The 12,589-nt window shown below is 34.1% G+C and overlaps 1 protein-coding gene and 1 long non-coding RNA gene across 5 annotated transcripts; one reads left to right on the top strand and one right to left on the bottom strand.

The window, feature by feature from the left end:
- Window positions 1-2,603: 2,603 nt before the first annotated feature.
- LOC122605348 lies at window positions 2,604-6,835 on the top strand. 4 transcript variants are annotated; one of them, XR_006324598.1, is made up of 7 exons: window positions 2,604-2,691; window positions 3,161-3,210; window positions 4,767-5,660; window positions 5,749-5,863; window positions 5,950-6,112; window positions 6,339-6,456; window positions 6,551-6,835. It is a non-coding gene; the product is annotated as an uncharacterized LOC122605348 (long non-coding RNA). The 4 variants fall into 4 exon arrangements; XR_006324599.1 differs by lacking the exon at window positions 2,604-2,691 and having other exon boundaries at window positions 3,000-3,205; XR_006324596.1 differs by lacking the exon at window positions 2,604-2,691 and having other exon boundaries at window positions 3,000-3,210.
- A 2,774-nt stretch (window positions 6,836-9,609) lies between these two features.
- Window positions 9,610-11,513, bottom strand: LOC122604459. Its single transcript, XM_043777352.1, has 4 exons — window positions 11,160-11,513; window positions 10,804-11,056; window positions 9,937-10,696; window positions 9,610-9,856 (listed from the first exon to the last, which is right to left on the bottom strand). Exons 1-4 carry the CDS (start codon window positions 11,511-11,513, stop codon window positions 9,610-9,612), a joined length of 1,614 nt encoding a protein of 537 aa, XP_043633287.1.
- Between the last annotated feature and the right edge of the window lie 1,076 nt (window positions 11,514-12,589).

Here is a 12,589-nt window from a genome sequence, read left to right as displayed (position 1 = left end):
AGGTGGGTAAATTCCTACTAGTCATGTTGTATGTAAAGAGCTAGTAGGTGGGTAAATTCCTACTAGCCAAAATATCCATGGCCATGTTGAAAATGTATGTGTGATGTTTGTTATGAATGATATGGCTAGCTTGCTAGGCTTATTATGGTGCTTGATGCATAAAGTTAAATGGCATGATTATGGCTAGCTTGTTTAACTCTTTTATAAGAGTTGGTAGTAGCAAGAGCAAAGAAGTGATAGAGTGCCGACCAAGTTGGAAGTTCTTGCCATCTCAAAGGTTGGCATTTAGGTAATTTGGGTAGATAAATCCCTTTTGACCTAATATGGATCTTGGTACAATATTGGTATTTTGAATTATGTGTGTAGTATGTCAACTCCTAGTTCGAATTCAGATTTGATGTGTTTTGGAAGTTGTATTGGAATTTGAGAAAGGTTGTAGGTTGATCTTTGGTGTCAAAATGCTCTTACTAGTCCACTTTTATGACTTATATTTTGAAATGGGTCAAACTTTGTTGAAAGCTAATATTTTTATTTGAAAGTAGACACCTTTAGCTTCAAATCGGTATAAGATATGTCTGGTTTTGAAAGAGGGAAAGTCGTTAAAATGGGTGGTCAAAAACTGAGTTTATGCGTAGGAAAAGCGGAAATTTTTGTACTGCAGAAACATCATCCGTCGATTCTGCACATCGTCTGCAGTTTCCGAAACATTGTCCGCAAATTACTGTACTTGGAGGACCATTCTTGTTTGTTTGTCGGGGCTTCGTTAGAGCTTTCCGTAACCTGAAACTTCTATCGTAGCTTTATATTATCATATTATGAAGATTGCATTTGCTACTTTTCAAAAATAACAACTTTGGTTTTTGGGTGAAAATTTAACCGAAATTTTTCTAAGTATTAAAAAAAAAAAATTCTATTTTTCTTCAGTTGAGTTTGGTCCTTACAGTTACCCATGATTGATGACAAAATGGGTAAACGACCCACTTCATCCTAAATGGCATATTTGATCAAAATGTAAGTTTTTAAAATGTTGAATCATGTGTCCTTAACTCATTTTTGAATGTTTGGTAAAATGATTTGATGTGTGGAAATCAAATGGTGTGAGTTTGCAATCATTTGGAAGTCAAAGTGATATTCTATTCAGGTTGTACAGTGATCTCGACGAGGGGTTTTTTGGCCCTCGGCGAGATCAATTGTTTTGGTTTAGCACTGACTTTTGATCTCGACAAGGGCAATAATGCCCCTCGGCGAGATCAGGATCCAAATCGAAAAAAAATAAAATTTTCTTATTTTCCTAAAATGAGTTTGGGTTCTTTCAAGTGGTATCAGAGCCTTGGTTTAAGGGATTTAGGTATTTTATAATTACAAGGATACTTAGACTTAAACCATAGATGAGACTTGGCCTTATGTGTATAGTCGGTTTGTAGTGACATGTGAAAGTATTTAGCAAATTTCACTTGAGGCGTATTATAATATATAATCATAATAATTACTGCAACATTATTATCATCGTATATTATAATAGCTCAAATTAAACCCATTAAATATGGAAGTATGTTAGTATGAAACCATATGTTGGAGACCTTGCTTGACAATGTGATTTAAAATGCGTAATTCCTTGTTGAGATGTGAATATGATATAATATAAGTTTTGCATGAATATTTAAATTATTAGATAATAGAAATTAAAGTTTTTGGCCATCGGTGAGATCAATTGTTTTGGTTCAGCACTGACTTTTGATCTCGACGAGGGCAATAATGCCCCTCGGCGAGATCGGGATCCAAATTGAAAAAAAAAAATTCCTAAAATGAGTAATTTTTATAAATTACCAAATTTGCCATTGATGAATTAATTTATACTTTAAACTCTTATCTTAATAATTAACACTTTAATCCCTTATCTTTTTAAAAAATTATACTGTCACCTTTGCATCAACCTACACCACTTGACACCGCCGCCGCCACCACCAATAATACCGTTACCGACACCCACTAGACCATCGTCCCCGCCATCGCCGTCGCATTGCGCGGATACTATGCTCGTAATAACAAAGTTGGATTTGAGTCTCGTGTTATACACTTATCTATATCTCTTTTTTTTTTGTTAGCATTAACTTTCAATCTTTATCTTATCTTTATATCTTAAATTTAATCTTAATATATACTAAAATGCAACTAATCTAATAACTTATTAACCAATCATAACTTTTCCATTTTATTAATTTAAAAATTGATGCATGATGTCATAATTAATTTAATTATAAATGAAAAATCCTAATAATACCATAACTTGAATCATAGTCAACAGTCACATAACTTTTATTAATTTTAAATAAGTAGCATATTAAAAAGTCATAAACATTATTAGAACCCACAACCTCTAACTTTTAAAGCGAAACATAAACCACTTGATCTAATGAGATTTTTTTTATATTTTGCAAAACATAATAGATATTAGGTCTAAAATCTCACGATACTTATTAAAAGTATTATTTATATAATTAGATAACTCTTAACATATATATGAAAAAGATATATGTTAATAGTTTCTTACCAAAAATATTTAATATTAATATGTATTATGACGACACGACCCGTGGAAGCCGTTTTCATTATTTATAAATGTACGATATTCAAGTTATGTTGCATTGGTCTGGGTACCCCTTCATTCAGGCTCCAGAGTAGTCTAAGACGGTATGTCATATGTTGTAGCTAAATAGTAAGTTTTTTAGTTTATCTAAGAGCATCTTCAATGGTAAAGCTTTTTTTCAAAAGCTTTTTACTAAAAAGCTTTTACTCTAATGGTAAAAGCTTTAAAATAGCTTGAAATCCATTTAATTATAATTAAATATGGATGAAAGAGAGTGTAATAGCTTCAAGTTTTTAAAGCTTTGACAAAAAAAGCTTTAGCCCCCAATAGTAAAAAGTCCTTATAAAAATTTTTTGTAATAGTAATAAGTCTTAGGAAAAGCTTTTCAAAAATACCAGTGCTCTAAGTTTGGTCATAATTTGTGACCGTGGTTTTCTTTTTGGAAACCTTTTCAATTCGTGGAAGAGATTCACCCTTACTTTGGGTGTTGTATTATATTTTTCAGCAATTGATTGGATGCATCTTAGAGGATGTGAAATTTGTAAAGCCCTAATCATAGCATTCTGATGACAGATTTCTTAGGCAATATGCTCAGCTGGTTGGTTTGTTGACTTCAAAGTCAGGTTCTATTCTTTAACTAGGCAATTTTATTTCTTTTATATATTTGCGTATTGTTTCATATATCTTTCGTATACTCTACTCATATTTTGGTGAACCTGTATCCGTTATATATGCTTCATATTCTCATGTCAAGGGTTGACTACCTATGGGTTATATTTGATCAGTGTTGACTGCTAACTGATTGACCTATTTCTGCAACTTAATGGCTTTCATAGTTTCAAACTCAATTTTCTTAGTTAATAGAAAGTTCTGAATACATTTTAGTGTCAATAGACCGAACATAGAGCTTTAAAGATTAGGTGTCCGAAATGCACAATGGGTGGCTTGGTTAACTTCGGTTTGGACCAGAACAGTTGACGTTTGGATCTAATTGGGGTGACCTGAAACACTTTCTCTGGGTTAAGTTTTTATCTATGTAACACCCTCTCTTATTATATTCCTTACAAGAGATATCTAGGCCAACCGCTTATGCTATACATGGAAATACATGAACACCACAAAAATTTTTTGCAATGTATATACAAAATGTTTCAATTTGGATGAAATGATTAATTTGATACCCCAAGTTATAAACCGATCCGCATGCATGAGTATGCTAATTCTTAAAGCAGCTAGTCCAGTGAATGAAGGGAGACCATCCAAATTTGCTTTGGCTACGCCAGTTTATTTAATTTTGTCTTGACCGTAAATACTCCTAAATATAAAGTACAATACTTAACTCTTCAACTGAACTATGATCAATCTGTTAATTTCTAAAACCGGCTGGTTTGGTGAACAAAGCCAAATTTGCTTTGGCTTTGTTGGTTTATTTAGTTTTGCCCAAACCGTAAATACCTTAAAATTTATAGAGTGCAACCCTTAACCCTTCAACTGAATTATGTTTGGTTGTTTCTCATATTATAGTTGGTAACATCAGAGCATAGATCAAAACATTGCTGATAAATGATGATACCCACAGGTCCAATTTTTTGGAAATAGTTTAAGGGAATGATGCTAATTCGGCCAATCGGTTTCATTATTAGTTATCTACTTATCCTAAGTATCTGAAAACCAAACAATTAATTTAGACTATGTTCGTGCACTCAATTCTAAAGAGTTGATTATCTCGGGAAAAATGGACAGCCTTCTGCTTTAGGTCCAATTGTTTGGAAATAGTTTAAAGGAATGATGCTAATTCGGCCAATCGATTTCATTATTAGCTATCTTAAATATCTAACCAAACAGTTAATTTAGACTATGTTCATGCACTCAGAACTAAAGAGTTGATTATTTGGGAAAAATGGACAGCCTTCTACTTTAAGTCTAATTTTTTGGAAATAGTTTAAGAGAATGATGCTAATTTGGCCAATCGGTTTCATTATTAGTTATCCTAAATATCTGAAAACCAAAGAATTAATTTAAACTATGTTCATGCACTCAGTACTAAGGAGTTGATTATCCGGGGAAAAATGCACAGCCTTCTGCTTTGAGAATGACATCAGACAAATGAGGTCTATTAGTCTTGAATGTGCTCATATAATTCAGCTCAATGGCTGGCTAATTGTTAATGCGTTTACAGATCCCCCATCTGCATAAAACCTGATAGCGGAGCAACAAAACCAGCTGCTCATATTTCAGCATCGATAGTGCATGCTTTTAGGCTATTTGTGTCTGTCTCAGTTGGTGCTAACATCTTGGAGGTCACGTGAAAGAGCGTTTTATATTGAATTGCACAATGCCTTGGGTATGTGGTTTACTTGCTTTTACAGTTTGCAACGGGTAGCTTCACTAGCTTGGTAAGGCTCTGAGATTAAACAGTTAGGTGCTAACGGTCAAAAGTAAAGGCGGGAAGATGGATGGGTTGGGTAACAAGCTGATATAAAACACAACCTAAATCAAATCAATCATAACTAAACCCATTTTTTGGCATATCACATAAACACGGTTTTCTAAATGCTTACTAAACCCATTTTTGGCATATCATGATCAATATTCAGTCAACTCTTTCTAAATCCTCAATCCTTGCATACTCATCATCTTGCTCTGAATATTGGAAACAAATAGTGAAACCGGTTGGATTGATTTAATCAAGCATATATTTATATATCTGATTAGGATAATATAGGAAAATCTGTATAATACTATAATACCAACTGATATTACCGACCATGGTACGTGTATCAGATACTAGATGTATAGGTATAGATCATTTTGTAATTGCTTGAGATGGACAGTACAGTGGTTTTTGTCATCATTTAGGTTAAAGTTGAGATATTTTGAATCACAATAAGCACTGCAGTTTTTTAGATCCTTTAATATGTTTTGCCTTATTGACATGCTTTACTCGATGCGTCAGGGGTTATTGTAAATCTACATGTTTTGCAGGTGAATTAGGGGTGTCAAGTTCCTCGTCAACACAGATAATTGATGATGATGATGTGCCTGCACTGCAAACCTTCAAATCGGCTCTCAGGTTATATGCATACTAATTTACACATAACATTCCCCGTCATCTATGGATTGCGAATCTTATGTTGTGGGGGTGTTCCTTTCTGTGGCAGGGACCTAAATCGGGTCAATTTGAATACAATTCATTAAGTCCCAACAGTGAACACACTTGCTGAACTTTTAGAGTGCGGTAGCGGTAGGAAACGTAATTTGTTCCCTGACGAAGAGGTTTGGTTTCTGTTATGTCCTTTACAATTGTTGTTGATTAATTAAATTTATGATTTGTGACCTTTTCTATGTATTTCCTGGTGTAGACGATTCTGTTAAAAAGTACAATTGAGATTGTTGATGTTTGAACAAGGAATGAGTGGTACCTGATCACATGCAGAGTGGCCTGTGTGGGAAGGGCCTAACTAGGGATGATAGTGGGTTCTGGTGTGCAGAATGTAACACAGCTATGACATATCAGCGTATCAGGTATACTTAGCAGGCATTTTTGTGTTTGGGTATATTTTTCATTATTATTGAAATCATGGTATAGGCAATGATTACATAAGTGTCACTAATCCTAGGCAAATATTTCAAAAACCACCCTTCAGATCAGTAATGGTTGTTGGAGATTTATCTCTATTTGTTACAATGTGTCTTTTAGTCCATTAAAATGATCTTGACCTTGCTTCATGTTGGGTGGAGTACATACCAGGTTTGAGATTAAACTGGATATCAGGGATGAAAGTGCATCTACAGTTGTTTTATTTGATGATCCCGGGGAAAGGTTGCTTAGCCGAACAGCAAAGTCGTTATTGGATGAAGAGTTGCAGGTATGAGCATCACTTTTTACGCGGTTACCTCACCTACAATAATCTTTAAGATGAATTGGACCTTCGACATGCCGGTTTTTAATGGTTTTTGCAGAGGATGACTAAGGTATGATGTTATGCCACCTGTTTTTCTGAATCTGATTGGTAGCAAACACGTGTTTGAGATCAAGGGACACAACTACACCATTGCCCTTATGTACAACTGCTTGGTACATGTGGGCATATGTAGACTCTAATTAGATCAAAGAGCACAGTTTTGATATATGAGGTGGTTACATTCAATGCCAGAATTCCCTTGGCTACTGACAAGGTTGCTTCTTCATGTAACGAATGCAATAGCAAAAACAATGGGTTTTATTGGAGAATGTTACTTTTTGTATCTGGAATATCCAAACACAAACAAAAGAATGGAAAAAACCAAAAGAAAACTAATGGATTGGCACTTCAAACGTAGAAAGAGGGTTATAATGATAGGAATACAACTGCTTTGTTCATAAATAAAACTGGTACTTAAATAAGTTAAATTGCCTTTAATACTGGAATGAGCAAAAACGGATTGACTTCCTATGCTAATAAGTACTTTTGGTCTATTCGGCTCCTTACCAAGTGTCTATTGAGAGTTATTAGTTGAGAGTTAAACTTTTCAACCAATATAACATTCTCTTTGTCTCAATAAGGTGTCTAATCTATACCCACATAATTAGGATACACCGAAAACATTGGCAAGCAACGACACTCACACTATAGTGATGCAAAGAGATGGAACAACTTTTGAAAGGAAAAATTTGGATTTTACAACATTAACAGGTCCTTCAATAAAATCACATTTTGGTACAAACACATAGGTCATGCACAACCAACACCACTATGTTCAGCCGACACAAAACACGAACTATCCGACTTTAACAGTATAGCCGTGCATCGCATAGGCCCTGCACTCTAGTTTCTATCATAATAAGTAAACATATGTAAACCTCCTAATTAACCTCATTTAGTACCTAATGAATGAAGTACTAAGAAACAATTTTTTATTCTACTTTAGTTTATATAATATATATATATATATATAGATATAGATTAATACTGTTAATGTAGTAATAGCAACAAGAAAAAAAGAAATATGTCGTATTTCTCTCAGGGAAGGAAAAAAAGAATCTTTTGACCCATGTTTAACCGTCACATAATGATAATATAAACTCTCTGTAACACAAATAGTACAATAACACAGTTAAAAAAAAATAGATTTTTGAGTATTATTCATAAATTATAAACTTCTAAGTTCATATGATTGACCAATATCTTCTAAAATGTAAATTTGAAACTATCAAATAACACTTGTTATGTTTTGATTGACTGCTGTTAGTTCTTACTATGGGTTCGTTTTTTTTAATCATTAAGTGCATTAAGAATGTCTGTATGTATTAAGTAAAATATAAGTAATTGACGGTTATTTTGTTTATTAAGTAAAAAAAATATAAAGTTTGACTGAATGATAAAAACAATTCCTATGTTAGATAGTGAAAAAATTATGACCATATCTGTAAAATTTTTTTATATTTGTCCAAATTTAGACATACATATTTAGATATGAGTATGAGTGTATATAAGTAATTTTCCCTTAAAGACATTTTAGAAAGGAAATAATATATATATATTTTTTAACATTAAAATAATAAATCTTTTTAAAAATCAGTCTAAAAATTCTTTGAAATTTGTAATAATGTAACATGTAGTATCACTAATTATCTTTTTTAATTTTATCTTAAAAGAATTATTAGGTTATTTACTTCAAATGATTAATTTTTTAAAATTTTTTTTCTATTTTTTTTTTCTTTCGTTTGCTGTGTGGAAATAGAAATACAGACAACATCAAATGTCGATATCTTTTTGAGAAAATTTCATTACATCACCCTGTGGTTTTCCATTTTATCAATTTTCGCCCCTATGCTACTTTTTTTTATCAGTACATCACCCTAAAACAACTTTTTGTATCAACAAACCACCCTCCATCCACACGCCGTTTAACTCCTCCGTAACCCCCCTCACGTGCGTATCACGTGAGGGTATTTTTGTATTTAGCCACCCAAAACCATCCGTATATACACGTACACCACCCTTTTCCCTCCAAACTCCTTTCATTTTCCCCCCAAATTGTGTTTCTCTCCCTATTTCTTTTCCCCCTTTTTCTTCCCTCCATTTTAATTAAGGTTCTTCACCCACATTTTCTCTCTCTTTTTATTTTGACCAAAATGGTTGTCTTCTGTTCGTGTGGAAATCCAGCAATTCTATTAACTTCATGGACCCCTCTTAACCCTGGAAGAAGATTTTATCGATGTTCAAGCAAGGTGAACAATTGTGGGTATTTTTCTTGGATGGATCCTCAAATGTGCCCTAGATCGGTTGATATTATCCCTGGATTATTAAGATCAAAAAACAAGGCTGAAGCTTCATTGCGTGAAAGAGACAAACAAGTTTGGAGGCTCAAGATGTATCTATTATGTAGTTGGTTGTTGTTTGTATTTCTGTTCTTTTTTTGGTAATTAGAATGGAAATATATTTTGTAGTGGAAGTGGGTGTTTTGTCATATTTTTTGAGAATGGAAAGGGTGTTGTTTTAATGTTTTAGTTATGCTATATGAATTGAAGTCTTTTAGTTATGGTTGTTGTAATCTTTTAGAATGGAAATGGTAATGCTTTGTTGATTCTGGTACAGAATTTGGATATATGCTAATTGTTAGAAATGGTAAATGGACATTCATTCTGCACAAACCTTCATTATGGTACACAATTTGGATATATGCTAATTGTTAGAAATGGTAAATGGACATTCATCATGTGACTAAATCTCATGCTACAAACCTTCATTATGCACCAAACCTTCATTTTGTACAAAAGATAAATATGTGACTAAATCTCATGATGCAAAATTCTGCAGACATATATATAGATAGATATGTGACTAAATCTCATGCCATTAAATTCTGCATTTCATTCCACCAAAATTTGCTTACCAAAGCATATTACAAACCAGTGGCATATAGATAGATAAGTCATACCAGTCAAGTCATATTACATACCATAACTAACATAATATCCTAATTGCAAAACAAAATAGCTAGTCATAACAGATAAGTGGAATAATATCCCAATTGCATCAATTCATTCTAGAAAATCTTTTGACAACCAATTTTGGACTGCTGTTTGTTCTTTGGTATGAAGCAGGGTTAGGTTGACTTCCTTGTGTTTGTTGACTGCCAGAAGGTTGACTTGCTTGTGTCTTTTTGGACCTCTGGCTTCCTTGAGCTTGTTTGCCAGCATGAGATTGACTTTCTTGAGGTTGGCTTCTTTGTATGTGATGACTTGTAGCTTCTGCTTGACTTGAACCCACCCCTTCAGTTTGTCTATCAGGAAATTGTAGAACAAACAGTTAATATATGTACATAAAAAACTGCATACAAAGTAACAAAGTAAAAGAGTATACCTTTGTGGTTTTTTCTTCTGTTTATTTGCCTTGTTTTGTTGACTTGAACTTGGATCTCTTTGACCTTTGCACTTTCTTTGATTGTGCCCTTGTTGCTTACATTTAGAACATGTGACTGTCTTCCCAACCCTAGACATTTTACCTCCTGTCACACTTGAATCTTTCACCTTCTCATCAGCAGCTCTTTTCCTTTTCTTTGATGGCCTTCCAACCTGTGTATGATGGTGTGGGGGTAACAACTTGTATGGGCAAGCACTTCTTGGCCATGTAGAAGCACCAGTGACTGGGTTAATCTTGTGACCATAAACCTCCTTCCATGTTTCAAGTCTATATGCAGTGTGAACCCAATCTTCAGCCTCTCCAGGTTTCCTATCATTATCCTTCATATTCCAAATTGCTGCTACAACATGTTTACAAGGTAAACCAGTTAATTCCCACTTTCTACAACTACACTCCTTTGTAGTTGTGTTTACCACAGCTTGGTCTTGCCATGGGCCCTTTAACTGGTACAAGTCATGACCATTCCATTCCACATTGTACTTAAATGCTTCTTTCTTTGTGGCCTCAAATATCAAGGTTGCAGTGGGAGTCAATGGTCCAACAGATTTCTCCATTACTTGTTGAACAACAACAATCCTTTTCATCATATATTCTCTAATGTACTCTAGACAATTTATAATTGGCTTATCTCTAGCATCTACCAACTTACTATTAAAGGACTCACAAATATTATTAAGAAGAATATCACATTTTGGCCTTCCTGTAAATATCTATAACAAGTATACCAAGTTACTAAAATACTAACTTATTTTATTCATAAGTATACACATTAAATAAGATAATACTACATAGAGGTAATGCCAGTACCTGAAAAGTGACTCCTAGCCCAGTGTTTGGCTGGAATTGCCCTCAACCAATCATGAACCCTTGCATCTGCAACCCTGAGTTCTTCCATTGCAGTTTGAAACTCAGGAAGAGTTGTTCTTGTTGCACAGTTCCACAACATTTCCTTGTATACTTCCCCACACTTAAATTTGGTTTTCAAGTTCTCGTGAATATGTCTCAAACAAAATCTATGCTCAGCACATGGATATAAGCTTTCAATAGCTGGGACAATACCCTACATAATAAAATTAAATAGTTTTAACAGTTTTGACAAAATACAGTTATAAACTAATATAGCAAAATACATAAGTATTCACATTAAAGTACAAAGTTATTACCTTTTGCCTGTCTGAAACAAAGGTAAAGTTGCTCATCTGTTGCAAATCCAAATCTTCTCCAAGGCATGAAATAAACCAAGTCCAGGAGCTTCTGTTTTCTGCTTCTACAAGGCCATATGCAATGGGGTATATACCATTGTTACCATCCACACCTACTGCAGTTAATACTTGCCCAGGATAAAGTCCCTTCATAAAGGCCCTATCCAACCCCAACAGTTCCCTACCACCAGCTTTAAACCCCTCTTTTAATGCTCCAATACAAATGTATATTCTTTTGAAAATCTTAGTTTGACATTCAGGATTGGGAGGCATTTCAGATTCTATCTTGATAGTGGTTCCTGGATTTCTTGCCATTAATTCCTCAGCATAGTTTCTTAAGTTTGCATATTATCCCACAAAATCACCCTGTAATTTATCCATTGCCTTCTTCTTAGCCCTATACACCACTTGTTTGTCTATTCCAAGCCTAAATTCTCTCTGCAACTGGTCTTGTAAGGCCTTTCCACTTATTTCAGGGTTAGATGTAAGGGTGTTACTCAAGTGTTGAGAGAGGAAAGTTGAGTTTGCAAATCTTATATCTATGGTTTGAAGACAAGTGTGTGTTTCTACAAGGGTTTTCACAAACCAGTATTTATCTTGTTTTGTTTTTGATACAAACAATGTCCAAGGGCAAGTGGGTTGTTGGTCAATTACACCTTTACCCTTATTTACTTTTTCACCAACTCCCTGATCAGATTTCTTTTCTTTTTTTTTTGATTCCTTTTCTTTTGTTTTGTTTGAAAATGGTGTGGTTCCAAAGCATCTAACTCTAATTCTATCTGGTTCATTTTTCACAAATTTCAAATTCCTCCTAGTGTCCACTGCATGACTTTTGGCCAAGGTTTTAATTTGCTTTGGACACAAAAAAGCCTGCTCAAGATAAAAAGGTCCAACCATTTCCTTACCCTCTGCATGCACTACCCTTTGAACCCTTCTAACCTTTTTCTTTCTGCTGGTACCACATTCACTCTCAGATGAGGCACCACTATCATATTGCTCAAAATCAATACCCACCACCTTTTCATTAATCTGTAAATCCCCTACTCCAGCTTGTACAGATTTTCTAAGCCATTCATCATTCCTCTGAAAATGTTCCTTAAACCTAGACATATCTACCTCCACATCATTAACCTTATCACATGTTTCTAAATGTTTCCAAAAAAACTCATCATCTTCATTATCTTTCTGAACATCTTCATCATTTTCATTTTCATTCTCATCCACATTAGCAGGGACATGGTCAGGAATAATTTGATCAATTGGATCATTTTGACTTGGATCAATATCTTGCCTAAAAGGGTCATTATCTTGCACAACATGTTCAGTTGGATCACATTGTTGTGCAGGGGTTTCAATTGGATCTTTAACATGATCATCATCTGTTGTGTCTT

This window comes from Erigeron canadensis, chromosome 6 (assembly GCF_010389155.1).
Source record: "Erigeron canadensis isolate Cc75 chromosome 6, C_canadensis_v1, whole genome shotgun sequence".
Taxonomy (NCBI): Eukaryota; Viridiplantae; Streptophyta; class Magnoliopsida; order Asterales; family Asteraceae; genus Erigeron; species Erigeron canadensis.
This window is presented reverse-complemented; position numbering and strand designations above follow the sequence as displayed.